This window comes from Myxine glutinosa, chromosome 5 (assembly GCF_964187855.1).
Source record: "Myxine glutinosa chromosome 5, kmMyxGlut1.1, whole genome shotgun sequence".
NCBI classification, from domain to species: Eukaryota; Metazoa; Chordata; class Myxini; order Myxiniformes; family Myxinidae; genus Myxine; species Myxine glutinosa.
This window is the reverse complement of record NC_136265.1, coordinates 210,670,248-210,694,167: the sequence shown is the minus strand read 5'-3', so window position 1 is coordinate 210,694,167 and position 23,920 is coordinate 210,670,248. Positions and strand designations below refer to the sequence as shown.

The 23,920-nt window shown below is 44.7% G+C and overlaps 1 protein-coding gene across 6 annotated transcripts in view; it reads left to right on the top strand.

The window, feature by feature from the left end:
• Positions 1-23,920, top strand: part of TMEM94 (transmembrane protein 94) — a 187,630-nt gene that overhangs the window by 49,540 nt on the left and 114,170 nt on the right. For all 6 annotated transcript variants that reach the window (XM_078779433.1, XM_078779430.1, XM_078779435.1 and 3 more), the window contains 3 exons: positions 2,534-2,661; positions 14,832-14,968; positions 15,305-15,516. In XM_078779433.1, coding sequence (XP_078635559.1) covers positions 2,534-2,661; positions 14,832-14,968; positions 15,305-15,516 — 477 coding nt within the window. The remainder of the gene's footprint in view (positions 1-2,533; positions 2,662-14,831; positions 14,969-15,304; positions 15,517-23,920) is intronic.

Sequence of the window (23,920 nt, the reverse complement as noted above, 5' to 3'; positions counted from 1 at the left end):
TACGCGTCCATGGTCCATGCTGCACCTATACAATCCTACCTGTGCTATTGTAATTCATTCTCTACCCCCCACAAACGTAACAATAAGTATTCACCCCTATATGTTTGACTGTTACCTGTGAAAATCGAAGATTTTTCAAGGGAAATATTGGTTGGACATGTGTCTGTCTGTTCATCTGTTTGTCAGTCTGTTTGTCAGTTTGTCAATTGCCTACAGGTAACAATTTTAAACCAATCTTCACAAAACTACACAAAATAGTAGAGTTGGTCATAAGCAAGAAGCATATTGATTTTGAGGTGAAAAGGTCAACATAGGCCAAAGGTCATCAAATTTATCACATTTCCAAAATCATAAATTTCATCCGATTGACTTGAAATTTGAAGAGGATTTGCACATCAGGTCTGCAAATTCACCACCAATTATTTAAAGGTCAACATCGTCCAAAAGGTCAACATAGGCCAGATTTCTAAAATTGTAAATTTTCATCTGATTGATTTGAAATATGAAGAGGATTTGCATATCAGGTCACTGAATTCAACCATTTTTGAGGTCACCATTGGCCAAAAGGTCAACATAGGCCAAAGGTCAACAACTTAGGTACAATTTCTAAAACCCTCAATTATCATCTGATTGATCTGAAATTTGAACAATATCTGCATATCACGTCACTCAATTCAACCACCAATAATTAATGGAGGACTCAACTTCAAGAGGTCAACATAGACAAAATTTCTAAAATTGGCAATTTTCATCTGATTGACTTGAAATTTGAGGAGGATTTTCATGTTAGTTCACTGAATTCAATGACCAAATATTTTTGAGGTCAACATAGCTCAAAAGGTCAACATAGGCCAAAGATTTAAAAAAAACTTATTTTAAGGATTTTGCAGCTATCGTACTATGCACAACATATTTCTTGTTCTGGCTGTTTGTAAGTCAATCACCTACAGGTGACAATTTTCAACTGATCTTCATGAAACTTCATCAAGTGGTGGAGCCCCTTGTTTTTTGGGTCAAAAGGTCAAGAACTTTGCCAGATTTTTAAAATCCTCAATTTTAATCTGATAGACTTGAAATTTGAAGAGGATTTGCATAGGAGTTCACTGAATTCAACCACCATTTATTTTTGAGGTCAACAATTTCGGTGGAGTTTCTAAAATTGTCAATTTTCATCCGATTGACTTGAAATTTGAAGAGGATATGCATATTGAATTCAACCATCCATCATTTTCATGCTCGAATTTATTTTTTATGGATTTCATCAGTATCTTGCTATGCATGACATCTTTCTTGTTTGTTTGTTTGTTCGTTTGTCTATGAACAGGATATCTCAAACAGTTATTGACAGATTAGGACGAAATTTGGGGGACTGGTTGGGTGTGGCTCTGGATCTGGATCCGGAAGTTTTAAATTGATTCTTCGCAATTGAGAGATAGGGCCAAAAACGATATATAGCATGGTATCCCATAAAGTAATGGATGGATTCGGACGAAATTTAGTGGACGGGTTGAATGTCTGCTTCGGCAAATTTAGTTGACTTTGGTGAAGATCCGGTTGCAGATCCGGCCTGTCAATGGGATACAAAACGTAAGCTGTTCCGCCTGACGGACGTATGTGCTCTACCGAGTACTGTTGTAGTTATTATTATTGTTATCATCGTCTTGCTTTGGTAGCAATAAGAGAGCCACTTGATGGTAATTATTGATGTAAAGACAGGAGCAGGAATGTTTTAGTCTGATCTGTACAGGCTCTTCATCATTGTGGCTTCCTGTGCCCTCTCGAATAATCACTGGGTGACGTGTTTCCTATCTCTTCTTTTGCATTGTCTGTGCTAAGCTTTCATTTGAGAAAGTTGTAATAATGCTGGAGCCTTCACACCGATCATTACACTCTTGAAATATATGTCTCTGCTTGCTTTGTACATGTGTAGATGAAATGGCCAGCAATATATATATATGCATTTCACAGATTGTGCTGGCTGAACTTGGTGGTTGATATTGTGCTACGAAACCCGGAAGATGCCTGTTTTGTGTGCTTTATCCGAAGTTGAACATTTTTAATTGTTGAATGAAGGAAGGATTTACCTCACCGCTTACCTCCCCTTCCCTCCACCCAATATTTCAAAAGGACATCTCTTGGTGGCTTTTCCAACGTGTGCGCTTTGCGAGGCAGTCAAGTGCGAAATGGTTTGGAATTCAAATTTCATTTGTCACGTCTGCTGGGACAATTGGTGGCTGGTTCTTGAAAACGTGTGATGTTGGCCAGGAGGTAGTCTGCTAATTTTAACAGATATATGGGAACAAAGGCTAAAATAGCTTGCACTCTTGGGAATACAAGACGAAGAAGGCTTTATATACCTGTGTTTTATTACTCGTTATTTTTTATTTTTTTTGCCTTTCCACTATCTCTCCAATTTGTTCCAATGTTTTCATGAAGTGCTGCTTATTGCCTGACAGGTAAAAAGTTACATGCTTCCAGAAACCTCTAGCAGTACTACTGCAGCATTGTGGTTGTCCTTTATCCTTTTTCACAGCTTTCATGGAGACGCTGCTTTTTGCATCACAGCAATCTTGGCTCCACTTTTCATTGGCCAGGTGCGGGATTGATGCTACTCGCTTCTGTCCTGCTCTTCTGCTGCTATGGTGGCCAACCTTATGGCAGGTAACATGATCAGCACTATTTTTATGCTGCTACAGCGAAGGCCTCTGTTTTCGGGTTGTGCATCAGTCCATCCATGTGTGCATCCATTATCTTGTTTTGTTACCATGATAACTTGTGAACCACTGAAAGGGTTTTAACCAAACTTGGCACAAGTATAGAATGTAATAGAAAGATGAAACGATTCCATTTTGGGTTCAAAGGTCAAAGGGCATGTGATCTATCATTGAAAATCTTTTTGATACTGCAATAGCTTGTGAACCACTGCTGACATTTAAACCAAACTTGGTATAATCATGGGTTTTCGTACAAAGATAAACTGATTCATTAACTAAACTGATTCAAACAAAGAAACAGAGCTCAAACAGCACTGCGAAACGCTTAGTTCATCCACACTCCTCTCGTACCTACAGACTCCATCTACATCTCTCTCAGACAAAATGGACCAACTTTTAACAGCTCATCCAAACTCTCCCTATCTCGTATATGGTGATTCAATTGTCACCATACAAAATGGTACCTCTCTCACCAGCCATGGCGATATACAACCTATATATCCTATATCGATATATATATCCTATATCCTATATCATGGCGCTTCAGCAAAGGACTTCTGTAACCCAATGTGACTGACTCGATCTGTAAAATTTCTGACCCGGATTCCTGTCGATCACAAATCCTCCCTTCTGGATTTAATTGAGACCAACTTCCCCGTTAATGTCTGCTGCTCCACCTCTGCTCATATTGGTTTATCTGATCATGTATTGTGTTGATGAAGGTCAATATCTCTCTCACTATTCTCAGAGAACAGCCTCAGTGCCGGCAAGTCTGGCAGTTCATTCATGCAAACTGGCAGGGATCATTGCAATTCAGGACTGGTCTTCTTTATCTCCTGGACCTTTATCTACTGCCCCTGATATATCTACTGGACCTTTATCTACTACCCCTCCTTTATCTACTGGACCTTTATCTACTGCCCCTCCTTTACCTGCCTTTATTTACTGCCCCTCCTTTATCTACTGGACCTTTATCTACTGCCCCTCCTTTACCTGCCTTTATCTACTGCCCCTGATATATCCTATATCTACTCAGCCTGGGAATTCTTTCACAGAAACCTGCTCCCACTTATGCACAATTAATCCCATCTCGTCTTCAGTTTTCATAACCATCTTCCCACCCATGGTACACGGACTCCTGTGGTGATGCAGTTGCGTTGAAACAACTTGCATTTTTCCTCTTGGACGTCAAGTCTGACTGAAGGCAACCTCAGATCATTCCACAAAAGCTGTAACAAATGGTTTCCACTCTCAGGAGAGCCAGAAAACAACATCTGTCCCACCTCAACATTGACATTTCAAACTTGTCTCCCTCCTCTAAAACCCAGGAGTGCCTTGTTAAGTCTGTCTCTGGAGTATGCTACCCCAACATCCCTTCCCTCACTTCAAATTGCACCAAAGCCAACTCTGCTTCTGAGAAGGCCGAATGCCTTAATTCTGTGTTTGCTTCCAAATCTTATGTCCCCAATCCCTCATTCTTGGTACTGATATCCCTCATCCTTCAGATAGACAGACAATAACCTCTTCCCTCTCTCCAGACCTTGAAAAAAAATCACAAGCTAGTCAAGCACTTAGAATATGACTTTAAATCGTGACAAATCTCACACTCTCACTCACTCTCCTGAAAGGACTGTATGGTAAACCCTCCAATCTTCTTTCTTAACAATGCTCTTGAAGAAGTTCAATCACTTAAACTTTTGGATCTCACTAACAGCCATGCTATTTCTTGGGCAAACCACATTTCAAAATTTGCCTCCAAAGCCAGCCACTGACTGCGAATCCTGCATAGTGCAAAGTCCTTCCTGAACCCTGCATTGTGCAGCTTAATGGAGTCGTGCTCAGCCCTTTGAGCTGGCACCCCTGCCTCATACCTTGCTCATTTTGACGCCGTAGAAGCCAAGACCTTCAAGATCATTCAAATCTCCCTTGATGAAGTTGAGTCAAATGTCGTAGCACTTTTCCATCACAGACAGGTAGGTGGTCTCTCTGGGACTGGCTCCTTTATGATCTTACACCAGCTTATCTTTCCATGCGTTGTCCCCCTCCGCTCCTCCCCTTTTTGCTCCCCTCCTCCCCTTTTGGCTCCCCTCCTCCCCTTTTGGCTCCCTTCCTCCTCTTTCCCCTCCCCTCCCACTCAGGTTTCTGCAGGATGCATGCAGTTCACCAGCAACCCCTTTCTGGTGAAAATCCTAAAATCCAGGATTACTGCTCACCTACAATCATTTGTTGCTCTTCTTTTGCCTACAATCACCTACAATCATTTGTTGCTCTTCTTTTGCACCTGTGGAACCAACTTACAATTTATTTTCAATCTCATTCACCCCTCCAGGTCTTCAAGACAGCTGTTCCCCACCATGTAAAAGCATCCCCCATCCAAAACCAGGATCTTTTGTATAACCGTTAACCCCCTTCCCCCAAGCCCACCTCCTTCCAAATTTCCATTTTTTCACCTTCTTGAGAGTTTGCTTCAGTATCCATTTTGTCAACCCCCCCTGCATTCTCCCCTTCCCCTCATCCTTACATGCATCCCTTGTTGGTCCGTCTCAATCTTTTTTTGTCCCTCGGCCCAGCTGTCGTCTCTTTCTCTTTCTCTTTCTCTTTCTCTTTCTCTCGTTCTCTTTCTCTTTCTCTCTCTCTTGTTCATTTTGTTGTGTTGCGTCCTGATCCGTTCTGGGTTTTAGCTCTTCTATGAGCCTTGACTTGACTCTGTATACCAAAAAAAAAGGTCGAAGATCATGTGCCCTTTGAGAATCGTTTTTCAGACCACAACTCGAGTTCGAAACGTCTGATGTTTCTCTTCTACTTATCTCTCTTTTCTCTCTCACGCTCTCTCATGTGACCTTTAATTTTTAATGTGACCTTTAAACGATCAGAAAAACGTAGCGGTGGGTTAGCTTTTTGGAGGGTGAGAAGAGAGGGAGGGTCATAGATTCTCTTGAATTTGGTGCCAAAGTCTTTTGCTGATATTTATTTTAAATAATCTTTCAAAAATTAAAGCTTTTATTTTTACATCTCCCCTTCTACATTGAGGGGAAACACATTGTCATTATACCCTTAAAGTTTCACAGCATTCCTTCATTTCTTAGCCAATCCTCTTCAAGTTTATAATGGAGGTAACTTTGTCCCATAAACCCAGACCCATTATTTTTATTTTTTTTTCGATTTGGGACATTATTCTGATGTTAAAAGTGAAAAGTGAAACACAATCACAAATTTTGCCTTCCCATCCCCTTGTATTTTAATCGATACAGATGAAAGTTGCAACAAAGCGCCTTAAAACAGCCCCTATAGAGATGTGTAGAAAGATGTTTGATTTGAATCTCTTTCAGGATTTTATAGTGGTCAAAGGTCAACATCGGTCACAAAATTGTTTTTGGCTCGCTGTGCCTCTGCGTTTCAACTAACCCAGGCAGTAGTTGCAAAAATGACACTTTATCGTAGTCCCTACAGACTAATGTAGATATACCTTGGTTTATTGTCTTCTTTTTGACTTTACGGAGGTCAAAGTGGATGGAGGTGGTTGTGAGGGAGGGGGGTTAGGGTACATTGGGAAAACATTGCTATCACTTGCAGTGTCTGCCATTTTATTTTATTTTTTTATTGCCATTTTTATTTCTTTATGAAAAATTCCATTTCTTTATTTCTTTATTTCTTTGCTTTTCTAACATATTTTAGCTTTTGCTAAGATTGCTTGTTTGTCAAATGGTTAATGACTCGGTGGTTTCCTTTCACTGATAGAGCACTCGGTAGAGCACATACCTCCGCTCGGCTGAATAGCTTACGTTTTGTATCCCAGTGATAGGGCGGATCTGGATCCGGGCCTGAACCAAAATCGAATTGGCTTGTTCTTGTCAAATAACCAACTGATCTAGCTAGTTTTGTCAGAACTCGTCCACAACTTTTTGAAACATTATGCTATACAGTGCTTTCAGCAATTATTCACACCCCTTGACTTTTTTCATATTTTGTTGTGTTGCAGCCTGAATGAAAAATGGATTAAATTGAGATTTTTTTTGTCACTGATCTACACATATCCCATAATGTCAAAGTAGAATTTGTTTTTGAAATTTTTTACAAAATATTTAAAAATGAGATGCTGAAATGTCGAGTCAATAAGTATTCAACACCTTTATTATGACATTCCAAATTGAGATCAGGTGCATCCAATTTCCTTTGATCATCCTTGAGATGTCTCCACAACTTGATTGGAGTCCACCTGTGACCAATTGGATTGATTGGACATGATTTAGAAAGAAACAAACCTTTCTGTATAAGGTCCCACAGTTGACAGTGCATGTCAGAGCAGAAACTCTACCATTAAGTCCAAGGAACTGTCTGTAGAACTCCGAGATATAATTGTGAGGAGGCATAGATCTGAGGAACGGTATAAAACAGTTTATAGTGTTGAAAGTTCCCAAGAGCACAATGAGCTCCATCATTAGGAAATGGAAAGAATATGGAACTACCCAAACTCTTCCTAGAGGTGGCCATCTGACCAAACTGAGCAACCGGGCAAGAAGGGCCTTGGTCAGGGAGTTGACCAATAACCCAATGACCACTCTGACAGATGATAGTTCCTTGGCTGAGATGGGAGAATCTGCCAGAATGACAACAGTCTCTGCAGCACTTCAAAAATCTAGGTTTTATGGGAGAGTGGCCAGATAGAAGCCACTCCTGAGAAAAAAAGCACATGATAGCATTCCCGGAGTTTGCAAAAAGGCATGGGAAAGATGCTGAGAGCCAGAGGCAAAATATTCTGTGGTCTGATGAGATGAAAATTTAACTCTTTGACCTGAATGCGAAGTGCTAGGTCTGGCAGAAACTGAGCACAACTCATCAACAATCTAACACCATCCCTGCTGTGAAGCATGGCGGTGGCAGCCTCATGCAATGTGGATGCTTTTCAGCGGCAGGGACTTGGGGACTTTTAAGCATAGAGGGAACAATTAATGGGAACGAATACAGGCAAATCCTTGAGGAAAATCTGCTACAGAGTGCAAAAGACCCAAAAGACCTGCGGCAAAGATTTGCATTCCAACAAGACAATGACAGCCAAGCATAGAGCCAACACAACACTGGAATGGCTTCAGAACAAGAATGCAAAAGTCCTTGAGGGACCCAGCCAAAGCCCAGACTTGAATCCCATTGAGAATCTGTGGAAAGACTTGAAGATTGCTGTTCACTGATGCTCCCCATCGAAGTTGGCAGAGCTTGAGCAAATCTGCAAGAAAGAATGAGAGGAACTCCACAAATCCAGACGTGCAAAGCTGACAAGGACATACCCAAGAAGACTCGAAGCTGTAATTGCTGCCAAAGGTGCTTCTACGAAGTATTGGCTCAGGCAGTTGAATACTTATGTAAATTAGATATTTCTGTATTTCATTTTTAATAATGTTGAAAATTTTCTCCAAAAAAAATATATACCTTGACATTATGGGGGTATTATTTGTAGATCAGTGACAACACATCTCAATTTAACCCATTTTTAATTCAGGCTGTAATACAATAACATGTGAAAAAGTCAAAGAGTGTGAATACTTTCTGAAAGCACTGTACAGTCACGTGAAAAAGTAAGTACACCCCGTGTAAAGTTTTCACTTTTTCAACATATTTCAACATACAGATATTTGATCTTCATTTCAACAATATTGAGAGATAAAGGTGATATAATATAACAAATATCATGAAACATTTACATTTTGTAGTCCATTGTATAATTTAAATAAACATAAATGCAAATTTCGCATGTGGAAAAAGTAAGTACACCCTTGGCTCCAATAGGTGGTATTGCCCGCTTTGGCAGAAACAACCTCAAGTAGGCGTTTCTTATAACTGTCTACCAGTCTCTGACATCGACTGGGAGAAATTTTTGCCCACTCCTCCATGCAGAATTCTTTCAGCTGTGCGGTTTGAGGAGTTTCTTGCATGCACAGCTCGTTTCAAAACCCCCTACAACATCTCGATGGGATTTAGATCCGGGCTTTGACTTGGCCATTCCAGAACCCTCCATTTCTTTCTTTTCAGCCATTCCTTGGTGGATTAACTGGTATGTTTAGGGTCATTGTCATGTTGCAAGGTCCACCTTCGGTTGAGCTTCAACTTTCCGACAGATGGCCTGACATTATCCTCAAGCACCCTCTGGTACAATGAAGAATTCATAGTGGATTCTATGATGGTGAGCTGCCCATGCCCTGATGCAGCAAAGCTGCCCCAAACCATAATATTTCCACCACCATGCTTTACAGTTGGTATCAGGTTCTTGTGGTCAAATGCTGTCTTTGGTTTTCGCCAAACATGCCTTCTGGTACTGTGCGCAAATAGCTCTACCTTTGACTCATCCGTCCAGAGCACATTGTTCCAGAAGTGCTGGTCTTTGCCTAGGTGTTCATTGGCAAACTTTAGTCTTGCCCTGATGTTCTTTCTGGACAGCAAAGGTTTCCTCCTGGCACACCTCCCATGTAGATCAAATTTGTGCAGCCTCTTTCTAATGGTAGACTCATGCACTTTGACATCAACAGTGGCAAGAGTTACCTGTAGGTCCCGTGATGACATTCTGGGGTTCTTAGAGACTTCTTTCAGCATCTTGCGGTCTGCTCTCAGGCTGAACTTGCTGGGACGGCCTGGCCTGAACAAGTTGGCAGTTGTTTGGAATCTTCTCCACTTGTAGATGATCTTCCAGACAGTCGAATGATTGATTTCAAATTGTTTGGAGATCTTTTTAAATCCCTTCCCAGACTCGTAGGCATCTATATTCTTCTGTCTCAAGGCCTCAGAAAAGGCGTCTGTCTGAAGACCTTCTGTCAGAGAAATCTTTTGATCGAGGCATGGTGATGCCGCACACTTCAACAACAAAGAGCAAACCAAACGAAATGTCTGAGGTTTAAATAAGACAGGTTCCTCCAAGATCCTCTCTAACGATCTTCTAATCATTTGCACCTGAGCTGGTGCACCTGATTATAATTTTAGGTATTTGAAGTAGTGATAAATGTAGGGGTGTACTTACTTTTTCCACATGCGAAATTTGCATTTATGTTTATTTAAATTATACAATGGACTACAAAATGTAAATGTTTCATGATATTTGTTATATTATATTACCTTTATCTAGCAATATTGTTGAAATGAAGATCAAATAGCTGTATGTTGAAATATGTCGAAAAAGTCAAAACTTTACATGGGGTGTACTTACTTTTTCACGTGACGGTATATCGTTTTTGGCCCCATCTCTCAATGGTAAAGAATCACTTTAAAATTATCGCGTCCGGATCAGGTTCTTCACCAAAATGGAATCAGTTTGTCATTGACACGCACCCAACCTGTCCACAAAGTTTCATCTGAACCTGCAGACAAACAGGGTTCACCTTTTTTTTCTTTTTTTCTTTTTGTATACAAGATCAAGTCTCGTGAAAGAGCTAACATTAATCACACAAAAAGTCAAACCGACACATAAAACACAAAAAATAAGGGGAGCGGTAGACAAGATGGGGAGAGAGGGGGAAGGACACAAACACAACATTTGAGAGCAGGGACATCGGGAGAAATGTGGGAGGGGGAGGGCTTGGGGGGAGGTGGGAGAGGTATAAAGCATATGAATTATGAACACTGCAAGGACTTCCAAGAAAGAAGTTGGAATTAAAAAAAAAAAAAGTGTATCTGGGGTGAATTAGCAAGGGTAGAAAAGATCAAGGTTTTGGATGGGGGAAGATAAGAGATGGTGGTCAATAGCTGTTTTAAAGATCTGGAGCAAGGAGTGGGATTGAAGGGAGTGGGGGAGTTTGTTCCAGATGCGGGAGAAAAGGGGAATGAAAGAGTGAAGGTGAGCAGAGAGGCTAGATTTTGGCAGTTTAACCATAAGAGGGTTGCAGGCATATCTTGTGCGACCTGAAGGAATATTGGGGGGACAGAGCACAGAGAGAGCTGGGGGAGCAAGCCCGGAGAGGAGTCGGTAGAAGACAGAAAGACCACCAACCTGCCTGCGGTGAGTGAGTGAAAGGCCCTCGGAGTTAACTTCATCGCAGGAGATTCCAATGATTCTGAAAGCTTTGTTTTCAACAGTGTGAAGCTGAGCTAGGTGTGAGGCAGGAGCACCAGCCCAGAGGGGGGAACAGTATTCCATTGAGTTGCAGATGAAAGCCTTGTATGTGGTGAGGAGCTCAGGTGTGCCAAGGAAGGACTTCGCATGATGGAGGATGCCCAGTCGGCGACTGGCTTTGGAGGCCAGCTTGGAAATGTGGTTTTCCCAAGAAAGATCATGGCAGATAGTGAGACCCAAAAGCTTGTGCGACAGAACTTCTTGGAGAGGATTGTTGAGAAAGTAGATGGGAGGGTTTTCCAGTCGGTCCTTTCGGAGAGACATTGTAAGAGTGTGAGATTTGTAAGGATTGAAAGACATGTTCCACTTGTTTGACCAGTCTGTGATTTTGTCCAGGTCTGCAGAGAGTGAGGAGGCTGCAGACTGCCGATCTGAGGGATGAGCAATGGTGCGGCAGATAGTGGAGTCATCAGCAAAGAGATAGAGAGGATTTTCCAGAGAGTCGGAGAGATCATTGATGAAGACCAGAAATAGCACAGGGCCCAGAACGCTACCTTGGGGAACTCCAGCCAGAACAGGAAGGGGAGATGAGAGAAATCCATTCAGGGCCACACGTTGCCTACAACCAGAGAGGATGTCCGCAAGCCATGAGTGGAGATTTCCATGGACACCATAGGAGGAGAGTTTGGTGAGCAGAACTGGGTGCCAGACCGTATCGAAGGCACGTGATATGTCAAGTGAGACAGCTCTGATTTCCTGTTTGGCATTGAGGACCTCCATCCAATGTTGAGACAGCAGAAGCAACATGTCCAGAGTAGAGTGACCTCGTCTGAATCCAAATTGATGATCAGAGATCAAGCCATTGGAGAAGAGGAAGGATTTGATATCCGAAGCAATGATGGATTCCATGACTTTGCTGATAATTGGAAGCAGGCTGATTGGTCTGTAGTTGCATGGATCTGTTTTTGCATATTTTTTGTGTGAAGCGGTAATGTTTGCTGATTTCCAAGATGCTGGCAGATGACCTTGAGCAAAAAAGAGGGTGAAAAGAACAGAGAGAGGGTGAGATAGAGCGGCAGAGCAGGATTTCAGGACCCGTGGGCTGATGCCGTCTGGTCCAGTTTCAGAATCAGAGTCGAGGTTTGACAAAAACTTCTCCACCTTGTCAGGAGAGAAGGACACATAGTCCAGGAGCAGTTGGGTTCGACTGGGAAAGGTGTAGTGGGAACAGAGAGAGATGGGTTTGGGACACAAAATTTTGAGGCAAACACAGTGTTGAGGCATTCGGCGTTGTCACGTGCGGTGTCAACTGTGTAGCCATTTGAGGTAAGGGAGGGGATGGAGGGGGAACAAACACCAGAAACGGATTTGACCAGACGCCACCAGGATTTGGAGGAAGGAGACAGGGTTGAGAGTTCAATCTTGAGTGTGGAGAGATAGTGCTTCCTGGCACTCCTGAGGGTAGACACACACTTGTTCCGAGCTTCGTGGAAGGAACTGAGATTACCTTCAGTTGGATTTGCCTTCCAAGAGGCAAAGGCAAGTTGTTTCAGGGCAACTGCCTCACCACAAGATTCAGTGTACCATGAACGGGAGGAAGGGTAAGACAACTGAAGACGAGATGGGATAAATCTGTGCATGAGAGAGAGAGCAGTTTGCTTTGGAAGAATTCCCAGGAAGAATTTATGTCAGAGGCAGTGGAGATGGGAGACCAGTCCAGATGATTGATGGCTTCTTGCAGACCGTGCCAGTCAGCCTGAGTGAAATGCCAGATTCGTCGGCGCTGAGGAGGCTCTCTGAGAATGGGCAGAGAGATGTCCACGTTAACAAGCACATGATCAGAAGAACCGATTGTAGCAGAAGAAGAGCAGCAGACATTTGCAGCGAAGTTAGAGTCATAACCAAGTCCAGAAGAGAAGATACTCCATTGACTGAGATCCGGGTCGGGAAATTGACAGATTGTGTCAGTCCCAATGAGTCGCAGAAGTCCTTTGCTGAGGTGCCATGGCTGGTGAGAGATGAACCCACACCCAGCCAGCTGGCATGATGACAGTTGAAGTCGCCACATATGAGGAAGAGAGAGTTTGGATGAGTTGATAGAAGTTGGTCCATGTTGTCCGACAGCGAAATGTAAATGGAGTCATCACTGTTTGGAGGACGGTACAGAACACATATGAACAAAAGGTGGGAGCGGAGAGGAAGCCGTAGCCAGAGGTACTCCTGGGGGTGGGGTGGAGAGAGGGCAGTGCAAGGAGAGTGAGGAAGAGTTTTTGATAAAGATGGCCAACCCTCCACCAGGACGAGGCTCAGGTCTATCATACCGGAGGAGGGAGTAACCAGGAAGAGATATTAAGGAATCAGAGACATCTTGAAGGAGGAAAGTTTCTGTTAAGCAGATCAAGTCTGGATTGTCAGAAGCAACCTGAATGGAGAGATGAATCAGGTTTGAGCGAAGGCCCCGGATGTTTGAAGTCCATAACATTAATGAGGAGAGAGGGGGAGCATCGGGTGCAAGACAGGGGAGGGGAGGGGTAGGGGCAGATGAAGGATGAGAGGGGGAGGTAGGAAGAGCAGTTGATAGTGTGTCAGAGATTACACAAGAGTTACAAGAAAGGGAAGGATGAGGAGGACGAAAGGGTTGATGGTGATGGGATGAGGCACAGTAAGGGGTTGTTTGAGGGGGAGCAGAGGAAGGCCGAAGCTTGGGGGAGGTGGAGGTATGAGATAGAAGGGAGACGAATTGGGGAGGAGGCAGCTTTGAGAAGGAGGTGGGAGGAGGGAGAATTTGGGAGGGATGGTTTGGGGGGAGATTTGAAGGGGAGGGGTTGGGGGGGAGTTTTGAATGAGAGGGGCAAGGGGGGAGTTTAGGAGGGGAAGGGCAAGTGGGGAGTTTAGGAGGGGAGGGGCAAGGGGAGAGTTTAGGAGGGGAGGGGCAAGGGGGGAGATTCGGAGGGGAGGGGCAAGGGGGGAGTTTAGGAGGGGAGGGGCAAGGGGGTAGTTTCGGAGGGGAGGGGCAAGGGGGGAGATTTGGAGGGGAGGGGCAAGGGGGGAGATTTGGAGGGGAGGGGCAAGGGGGGGAGTTTAGAAAATGGATGATTTATGAAAGATGAACATTTATTACAAATTGGGTTTGTTGTGATTTTCAAGTTAGCGATCCGTTTAAGAACGATGGAGGAGGGGTGGAATGAATGAGAAATTAGAGCATGTCGTGAGAAAGAATTATAAGAGATTGAATATTTTTTTGAAATGGAATGAGTTGAAGAGTAAATTGAAAGGAGCCTTTTAAATAGGAAGAATAACAGCGTGTTGTAATAAACCACTGAATAAAACGCTGAAGGGGAAAGTTTAAACATATTTAAACAGAACCGTGAAGAATAATCTTATATTCACAAAAATACCAACAGGGAGAGGGAGCCGAGAGGGACAACCACGAGTCACTTGAACATGGAAAAAGGTGGAAGGCAAGGCGATAATGGAGGCGGGGCGGGACAGCGCACATGGACAGAGGCGCACGATGGGACAAAAGCACACGAGGAGAAAGGGAAATAAAAGTTTTTTTTGTTTTTTTGGGGGGAGGGTGGTCGTGGGGGGGGGGGGGTGGGGGTTACAACATTAGACAAAGAGTAGATGTTCGGTGAAGTTTGGGGGAGAAGGGAAAATCAAAAAACCTAGCAAAAACAGCGAAGGAAGGAACAAACTTCGACGAGGGAAGCCTGAGGCTGCAAGGCCTCACACGTGGCGCGGCAAACAGAAACGATTAATTTATGAAAGATAGACACCGAGAAACTTCCAAGGGGCACACTATAGGTTCACACACCGAAAGATAAATACAGTTTCGACAAAATACAATTGTGACCAATGACCTAACTTTGAAAACGTGGAGACCGTGTGGAGCTTCGAAAATCCGTGACGTCGTCTCCAAGATCAAGACCTTTGGTGGTTGAGGTAATGACATGCATTTAACTTTGTAAACAAGTTATAATCTAAGGATTGTCTCAGATACCTACCTGATCAATGATCATGCATGTTACATACATACATTGTGTGTGCAGCTTAAGTGTGGTAGATGTGTTCCCTATCAACAGTGAAGGAGTCGAGCTTGTGAGTGGTGCAGCACTCCTGTTTCTCCTGTTATGCAATCTGTACTTGATGCACAGACAAGGACAGCTCAAACGCCAAGAGATTCCACGTCGGCTGCAACGGATCCTGCAGAAACTTCATGGCAAGTCCCCCAGCGTGGGCATTTTGAATAAGAGATATCACTGTGGGAGTATAGCAAGAAGTAAAGATAGGAATCGATCGATTATGAAAGAAAATGGGCTTTTAGCAGAACGTGCTGTCTGTGACAGTGTATGGATAAGGATTGTAATGTATCTGCTGGATGTATATCTTTTGAATTGTCAGTATCACGTCTCCCTTTTTGGTTCCAATTAACTTCAAATTGGTTAGTTTGCTCGTTTCTGCACTGGAGAAAACTTCCTGTAGTAGAGGTAAAGAGAAGCCATAAATGGTGGATTGATAACACTTTCTATCCCTCCTGACATTCCCTTCCCTTTAGCCATCATTCATAACTCTGTGCAAAGTGCTACTCCCTTGTGGGGCTCCACTGCATATCCTGAGCTTCTTATGCCGCATTCTCAAGCCATTGGCTTGCAGTGGACTTTCCGTGATGGCCGACTCGTAAACCTTCCGGCCACCCTGCTTGTGGAAGGAGATATCATTTCGCTGAGGCCTGGCCAACAAGCTCCTACAAGCCTGCGAGGCATGAAGGTTGTGGTACACACCACAGCAGTTGTAAAAGTGGAAAACATTTCAAGTTTATTTGGGCTGAATGTGTGTTTTGATCTCAATAAGGTGTTGTGTTACACATGTTCTTTATTAGTCAGTGAATGAATCTGGAAACAAAAGATTTCCCAATACCTACCATGTGTGGATCCATGATTTTAGGTTAGGGAGGGCGCAAAAATTTACATTGCAATGAAAAATATAATTGGTTCACGAGTTATCAAACAGAGTGACCACTATATTCGTCATGGGTGTGTGTCTGTCTGTCTGTCTGTCCACAGCATAACTACCCGATGATATCATCCGATCTTGATGAAACTTGGGTGGGAGGTTGATATCATGATCTAGTTGTGTCCTGCCTAGAGTGGGCGTATTGCGCCCATGGTGGGCGGAGCCACGCCCGAAAAAGATGTCTTTTTAGGGGGTAATCGAGTTCAAGCTACATCTTCTCCAAGGGGTTTGGTGGAATCTGACAGGGGTTTCAGAATTTGGTTAGGCCAATGTCATGTGTCTAGCCCCACAGAGCTCGATTTTTCATTTTCGCCACAAGGTCACGAAATTTAGAAAAGTCGATTTTTGATGGTTTTATTACATTGTTTGCTTCCTGATAGCGTGAAATGTCGTACATGATCTTATATTATCACATACATCATGAAATACAAGTTTTCCAACAAATTTCAGAATCTTCGACCTTTGACCTTTGAAGGTCACAAAGGTCAAATTTTCAAAGTGTCGGAATTGAACCGAATTTTCGGTATTGTGTAGCTAACTAACCTCATAACTGATTATACATTATTTTCTATCTCATTTCAAGGTCAGTAACCTTCATTTTGACATTTCTAGGCCAGCACCACACACAATTACGTATAGCTAGCTCTTAAAGGCCTGCACACGCAGCGCATTGGGGCCCTTTGTAAATAGGCATGTACACCGCATGTCGGGGGCCGACACCTGCAACGTGGGCCCCCGACCACCCAGTCCGGGCCTGTTTCGGTTATCGTCCGTCCTTTGTCATTGAATACCGCTCGCTCGTGAACCATCGTCGTCTCCTGACTTGTTTCGATTATAATTTCCTGATTGACCAACCAACAACAATTGTTGTTTGTTGTTGATTGTTCAATCGGGAAATTAAAATGACAATAATAGAAACGACACTGAAAATACCTATCCATCTTTTTCAACAATGTTTAGTAACTTAATGAATAACATTAACAATTAACATTAACATTTAATGCTTAGTAACAGACACTGATTTTTTTGGCACAATGTATTCGTTTTTGTATGAACATAATTAAACCCTTTGAGCATTTACTTAAATGTAATCGTTGCAGATTTGATGTTTAAATTTTTGAAATGCTATGCAATATTAGGTAGGCTTACCTACCTCATGTATTTAGTCTTCACAGCAGAAAATGTTAGAAAAATCTACTGCACGAGACAGTTCCACACATCCCGAGACCACATCTTGGGGTTGTGTACACGTCGATATTCTTCTTATTAGTCCCCTACCGGTGTACACCCGGAGGGGACTATAGGTTTGCCCTCCGTCTGTCAGTCTGTCAGTCTGTCAGTATGTCCGTCCGTCACGCAAAGAACAGTTTTCCGGACTTTTTTTCTAAACTCTTAATGCTAATGATTTCAAACTTGGTACATGGTTTCCTTATGATAAGTTACAGATCAAGTTCGAACTTCACGACGTTTCGATCATGTTTGACAAGTTATGGCACTTTTAACTTTGGTAATTTCCCCAACAGTTTTCCGGACGACAGACTGCCGGTAGGGGACATGTATTGCAGCGCAATACTCAGAATGCTTGTTCTTCATTACATGTGGAAAAAAAAAGATCGCTTTTAAAGGGAGGGTATGGGGGAGGTGCCGGATGTGTCCCCACCCTGGATCTCCCATTGCCTACTAAATATTGTTCCATCAACTTTTTGATTGCTTATTACGATATAAGCCCACAATATGTGCTTTTTAAAAAATTGCATTTTGAGCAGTTTTTCTATAAATAGAATTTATGGAAAAATATATTTGACATCTCTCATTGTCCAAATGTGGCAATGTGTCAATCGATAAATTATTATATGCATTAATTTATAAAGCAAAAATGAAAAATGTAGGTTTCTTTATCTATGGGCAATTGCAGCCCTGTAGGATACTTTATTTGCATATTAAACTAGCATGGATCGGCTCGCTATGCTCGCCACACCACACGTCCCTTTCACAGATTCACAGAATTCACTTTCACGATTTCACAAAAGTTTGAGTGAGTATTTCATTGACAATACATAAACCACACAGGTATATGTACAGTCACATGAAAAAGTAAGTACACCCCATGTAAAGTTTTGACTTTTTCAACATATATATTTCAACATACAGCTATTTGATCTGCATTTCAACAGTATTGATAGATAAAGGTGATATAATATAACAAATATCATGAAACATTTACATTTTGTAGTCCATTGTATAATTTAAATAAACATAAATGCAAATTTCGCATGTGGAAAAAGTAAGTACACCCTTGGCTCTAATAGGTGGTATTGCCCCCTTTGGCAGAAACAACCTCAGGTACCTCAACCACACATTCCCGATGTCCCTCACAAATGTTGTGTTTATGTGCTTCCCCTTCTCTCCCCATCTTGTCTACCGCTCCCCTTTTTATATACTTTGGTTGTTTATCTGTTTGATTTGTTTGTGTGATAAATGTTAGCTCTTTCACGAGCCTCGATTATGTATACAAAAAAAAAAAAAAATAGAGTAGGCGTTTCTTATAACTGGCTACCAGTCTCTGACATCGACTGGGAGAAATTTTTACCCAATCCTCCATGCAGAATTATTTCAGCTGTGCGATGTTCGAGGGGTTTCTTGCATGCACAGCTCGTTTCAAATCCCCCCACAAAATCTCGATGGGATTTAGATCTGGGCTTTGACTTGGCCATTCCAGAACCCTCCATTTCTTTCTTTTCAGCCATTCCTTGGTGGATTTACTGGTATGTTTCGGGTCATTGTCATGTTGCAAGGTCCTCCTTCGGTTGAGCTTCAACTTTCTGACAGATGGCCTCACATTATCCTCAACCACCCTCTGGTACAATGAAGAATTCATAGTGGATTATATGATGGTGAGCTGCCCTGGCCCTGAAGCAGCAAAGCTGCCCCAAACCATAATATTGTAACGGTTTTGAGAAGTGTAACGAATTTGAGAAGTGTAACGGTTTTTGAGAAGTGTAACAATTTTGGAGGAAGTGTAACGAATGTGAAAAGTATGGTTTTGTTGTGTGTAACACCCTCGTAATGTAAATAATGGTCGCAGCCGTCCTCCTAGTTAATTCCATGAAACTTACACACAGGCCACGATATATCTTTTAAAATAGTTTATTTCCTTATTCTATGTAGATTAAATATGTGTTTCCCACTAGATTGACTCTGCATTGTATCAAACAAAATAAGCGTAGGCCCCTTTCAATTTCCCCAATCATCTCCGCTCTCCAAAGTTCCTTTCAAAAGCGGTGCGAGTGGTGTTCAATCTCGCAAGCCGCCATTGCCCATGTGCTAATCTCGGAGAAGAGGGGGGTAGGAGCCGCCAACTCACAGGCGTGGCACGTCGTCATGATCAAAGGGGGAAATCGGACAGCCCTAACAGCCAATCAGCACCGCGGTGAGCGACCCGGTAGGCGTGCCCTCGCAGCCGGCGGCTTGATTCCGCCCCGAGTAATAAAAGCGACTGGAAGGGACTGCTTTGAGAGATGACATGAGAGAGGACCTGAGCTGTGAGCTGTGAGCTGTGAGCTGTGAGATGAGAGACGCTCCAAACCAAAAAGGAGAGATACTTGGGGAGGAAACAAGGTTTGAAGAGACGCGCTGAGAGGAGGGAGACGGCTCCACCAGAAGGAGAGGAACAGGTGTGACCGAGCCAGCGCGTGACGTCTACAGCATCGGCAGCGGATACGCGACCGAGGGTTTTCCCGCCAAAAACGAAAAGAATTGAGAGCTGCTACCTCCGACCCTGCCTCCCTCTCCAGCAACCCACCTCAAGCCATACCTGCCTGCAATATCCCCCGTGTAAGTGTGAACGTCGTCTGTCCTAATCGTTGTCCTGGGGTTAAGTAAATTGAATAGTATAAGCTAACGATGCACTGTGTGACTGCTTCTTCCATCCATTGCTTGTAAATAATTTTGGTCGCTCCTTCTTTTTGCTTGTGTGTGTATAATAAATCTGTTCTTCCTCCGTACTCTGTCTTCTTCTCTTTTCCTTCTCTTTCGGTCGCTTTAGAGGTTTCCCGATTGAATATCCGTGGTGCGATCTGGTCAACGTTGGGGGAGTCGGGCCAATTGGGGATCCTGTAACGGTTGCGGTTGGACCATCCGCTCGGCCCATCATAACATCTAAACCGCGATCCGTAACAATTGGTTGTCAGGAGTTGGGATTCGAACCTGGGACTAAATTTATTTAGCCCAAATTTTGGACACCAATTGTGTTATTACGTAACAATTGGTGTCTGGGAGTGGGATTCGAGGCCCGAACCAAATTTTTAAAAGGTGTAGAAAAAAAATAAATTTTTGGTCAAAATTACGAGCTGCCGAAATTTTGTTTAATAAAACCCGAATTTTGAGATCGCGCCATGGACAATCAAGGCGATCGGATGTCGGTGGGGGAGATAGACGGGTTAGGGGTAACCCAGGACTTAGGGGAAGAAAGGGGGCAGGAGAGCAATGAGGAGGCGGTTGAGGGGGTATCAGGCGCACAAAATGGCGTCCTCGCGCACGAGGTTTCGGGCGCGCAAAATGGCGCCTCGCACATGGCCACGGCGACCGCGCCCGCGACCGTAGCAGCGCCGCTGGTGGATTCGAACCTTTTTATGTTACAAATGGGGGCCCTTATGGAGAGGCTAGAGGCAAAAATGGGGGTAATGGGGAACCGGATGGAGGCTCAGAATGAGCAATTGGGGGTAATGGGGAACCGGATGGATGCTCAGGGTGAGCGATTGGAGGGCCAAATGGGGGTAATGAGGGACGAAGCGAGGGGTACCGGTGAGAAGTTAGACAATAATTTTGAGGGGTTAGACAACGGGATAAAAGAGGTGAAAAATGGGTTAATGGGGTTAGAAAATAGGATGGAGGACAAATTGCGGGAAATAGGGGAACAATCTGCCCGGGAAATCAAACGAATGGGGAACCAGATAGAGGAGGTGCAAATCGGGTTAGAAAGTAAACTGGATGCTCAGAGGGATGAATTGGGACAGATGAGGGTGGCATCTACAAAAGAGATGGAGGAGATACGACGAGGTGTGAGTGAGGAGGTTTCGGGGCTACGCGAGGAGGTAAAGCGAGGTGAGAAGCGTATGGAGAAAGAGGTGAGAAATAATACGGCGAGGTTACAAGGGGGAATAGAGGACCTGACGGAGGAGGTGGAACAGCTGACAGAGGGACAAACGGAGTTAGTGGAGCAGGTTCAAAGGAACACTGCAGTACTCGGAGGGTTAAAGGCGACACAAAAAGAAATTAAAAATGACTTGATAGCGACACAGAGGCAATGTCAGATGGTACGTGAGGAACTGACAATGAGGGTGGACGAGGTGACAGAGATAATGGAGACAAAGGACCGGCAGGTGAGGATGCACATAGAGACGGTCACGGTAGCCTTAGAGGACGAACTTGAGGAGACGCACCGGGAAATAAAAGATGTGAAGCAAAAATTAGAGGAAGTGGAAGAAGAGGTGAGTGAAATTAAGAAGAGACGGACAGAAACTAAGAGAGAAATAGGGGAGGAAGTAATGGAATTGGTACAAGGTCTGTGCTCGAATCGTGATGTGCTGCTCACTAACCAAATAAAGAGTTTGCAGGTGGCAAAGGAGGTGCGGAGACGAGGTGCCAAGGTGAGTGGCGATATAATCGGAAATGTACATGATGTGAGGAAAGCTTCAGTCGGCTTGGGGGTTGCTATGGACCCGGGTGTTCGTGAGAGGCCGTTGGTGAAGTGTGTGACAGGTCAGGTGTGCGAAAAAAGAGGTGTGCGAGAATGTCCGACCATGGGGTGTGTGAGGAAAAAGTGCACGCCAAGGAGTGAGTGTGCTGTCGAGAGTGAGTCGGTCGTAGCGCGTGTGCGAGGGGGTACATGGAAGCGCGGTGTGGTAAGTGTTACGAAGGAAGTAACGAAAGAGTGTGCGCAAGAGGATGCGTGAGAAAGGTGTGTAACGGACAGGTGCATGGGGAAAGAGTGCGCTGTCAAGAGTGAAGGAGAATGCACGCCTGTGGTGAGAGTTACAGAGGATGTAACGAAAGAGTGTGCGCAAGAGGATGCGCGAGAAAGGTGTGTAACGGACAGGTGCATGGGGAAAGAGTGCGCTGTCAAGAGTGAAGGAGAATGCACGCCTGTGGTGAGAGTTACAGAGGATGTAACGAAAGAGTGTGCGCAAAAGGATGCGCGAGAAAGGTGTGTAACGGACAGGGGCATGAGAAAAGAGTGCGCTGTCGAGAGTAAGGGTGAGTGCGCTGTCAAGAATGGAGGTGAAAGTAGTGAGAGTGACACGGAGCGTGAGTTGGTTGTGACAGGTGAACGAGGATGTACACCTGGCATGGAAGGATGCACACCTGGAATGGTAGAGCGTGTGTGGGAATGCACACTTGAGTTGGTCGTGAGGCACGTGGTTGGGTGTGCGAGTGAAAGCACACCTGTGATGGTCACAGAGGAGGTGACCGAGGAAGGGGCGCGAAGAGGTGTGTTGGTGAGGTGTGCGAGCGACGAATGTGTGCCAAGGTGTTCTGTGGTCAGGTGTGTGACCAGGTCTGTGAGCGGAATGAGTGTACCGAGGTGTGTAAGGAAAGGTACGAGGAGCATGGGAACAGCTGGAGGTATGAGCAAGAAAGGGGTAGCGTATGCTTGTAAGCATCCAGGTGAGGCATCGACGGTAACCGGGTTAGCGGTTAGAGCGACTTTTAGCCGAATCGGGCCCTCGGTGCGTGCCGGGCTTCGCGTGCCGCGGGAACCAGCGGGGATCCGAGCCACGGCGGGTTCGAAAGGACCGCCGTACGCGATCCACGCTGTGCCTCGCTTGGAACGGCCGCGTCCGGGCTCCACTAGGCGGAGCGGGCAGCCCGATAGGAAGGGTCGTCATGGCGACCACTTTTTATTGAGACGTTCCGGCAGGTCGAGATCGGGCAATTGGATGGCTCCGCGCCGAGGTGGTGCGTGGGATCTCGGCACCGGTTAGCCCCCGTCCCTGCACCGAGTGCCGGACGCATCCAGCCGCCGGCACCAAACAACCCGCGTTCATTGCTCGGCTGTACGAAGCCGGGCTGTAGACGTGAATTGGCGCACCGAGAGGATCTAATAAGTAGACGGGTGATGAGGATAGTGTTTTGGACCCAAAATTAGAAAAAGGCAAAATTTGATGATTGGTACGGTGATTAGCGGTAAATGGCAAATTTTTGATTTGTTGGATTTGGACGAGCGAAATTGATAGGACCTCCCCGATGTGGTGGGATGGCAAATCCATCATCCCTCACGGGGGGGGGGGGGGGGGCAAAGGAGCACTAGGTTTATGGGGTTGATGGCAGTGAAAACTAGCCCGGGTGGGTTAGGATATCGTGTGTAGGGATCTAGAAGAGATTGACATTAGGTGACGTTAAGGTTAGTTAGTGACAAGGATACCTGTAGTGGGGACGCAGGTAGATTAGTGTGGATAATAATGACGTGGGAGCGCAATAGTTTAAAGGGACGACTGGGAAGCGCAAGTTTCAGAGGGGAGTAGTTAGTTGAGATGATGCCGTGTGTTTGAAGATTGAACAGGTGTGATTGCACAGGTGTGCAACTGAACAGGTGTGTGGAGCAGTGTATGAGTGAGTGATGGTGATGTGTGTTGTGTTGACCAACTGGTCCAGGAAGAGGAGGAGGGTGCAGGTGGCACCAGGTATGATTGCACGGGTGTGCAACGACAGGTGAATGGAGGACAGGTGTATGGAATAAATGGTATGGAGTATTGGAATGGATGGTCGTGGAGTGAGTATGGTGGAAATTGTGGAGTGGAGTGGATGGTGCGAAGGTGTGAATGGGGGAAGAGTGGACCCCCATCACGGATACCCGGGGCGGGTAGTGTAAGTGTTAGGTAGAGGGTACAGGTAAATTGTGGTTGGATATTGGCATCTGTGGTGCGGGTGAAAGAATGGTCTTTGGATGGGTGCATTAGTGTTGTGGAAATGGCTGGGCGTGTAGCCTGTTAGTGTGTGTAGTTGGTTGGGCACTCCACCACTGTGAGGATGTCGGCCAGGTGAGGCCGCAGGTGGGCTCTGGGAGCCGGTAGTTGTTGTGGATGGGGCCCGAGGATCCGGAGGACGGACCCGGGTAGCCCAGTGCCAGAGGGCACCGAGTGGGGTGACAGAGCCAGGA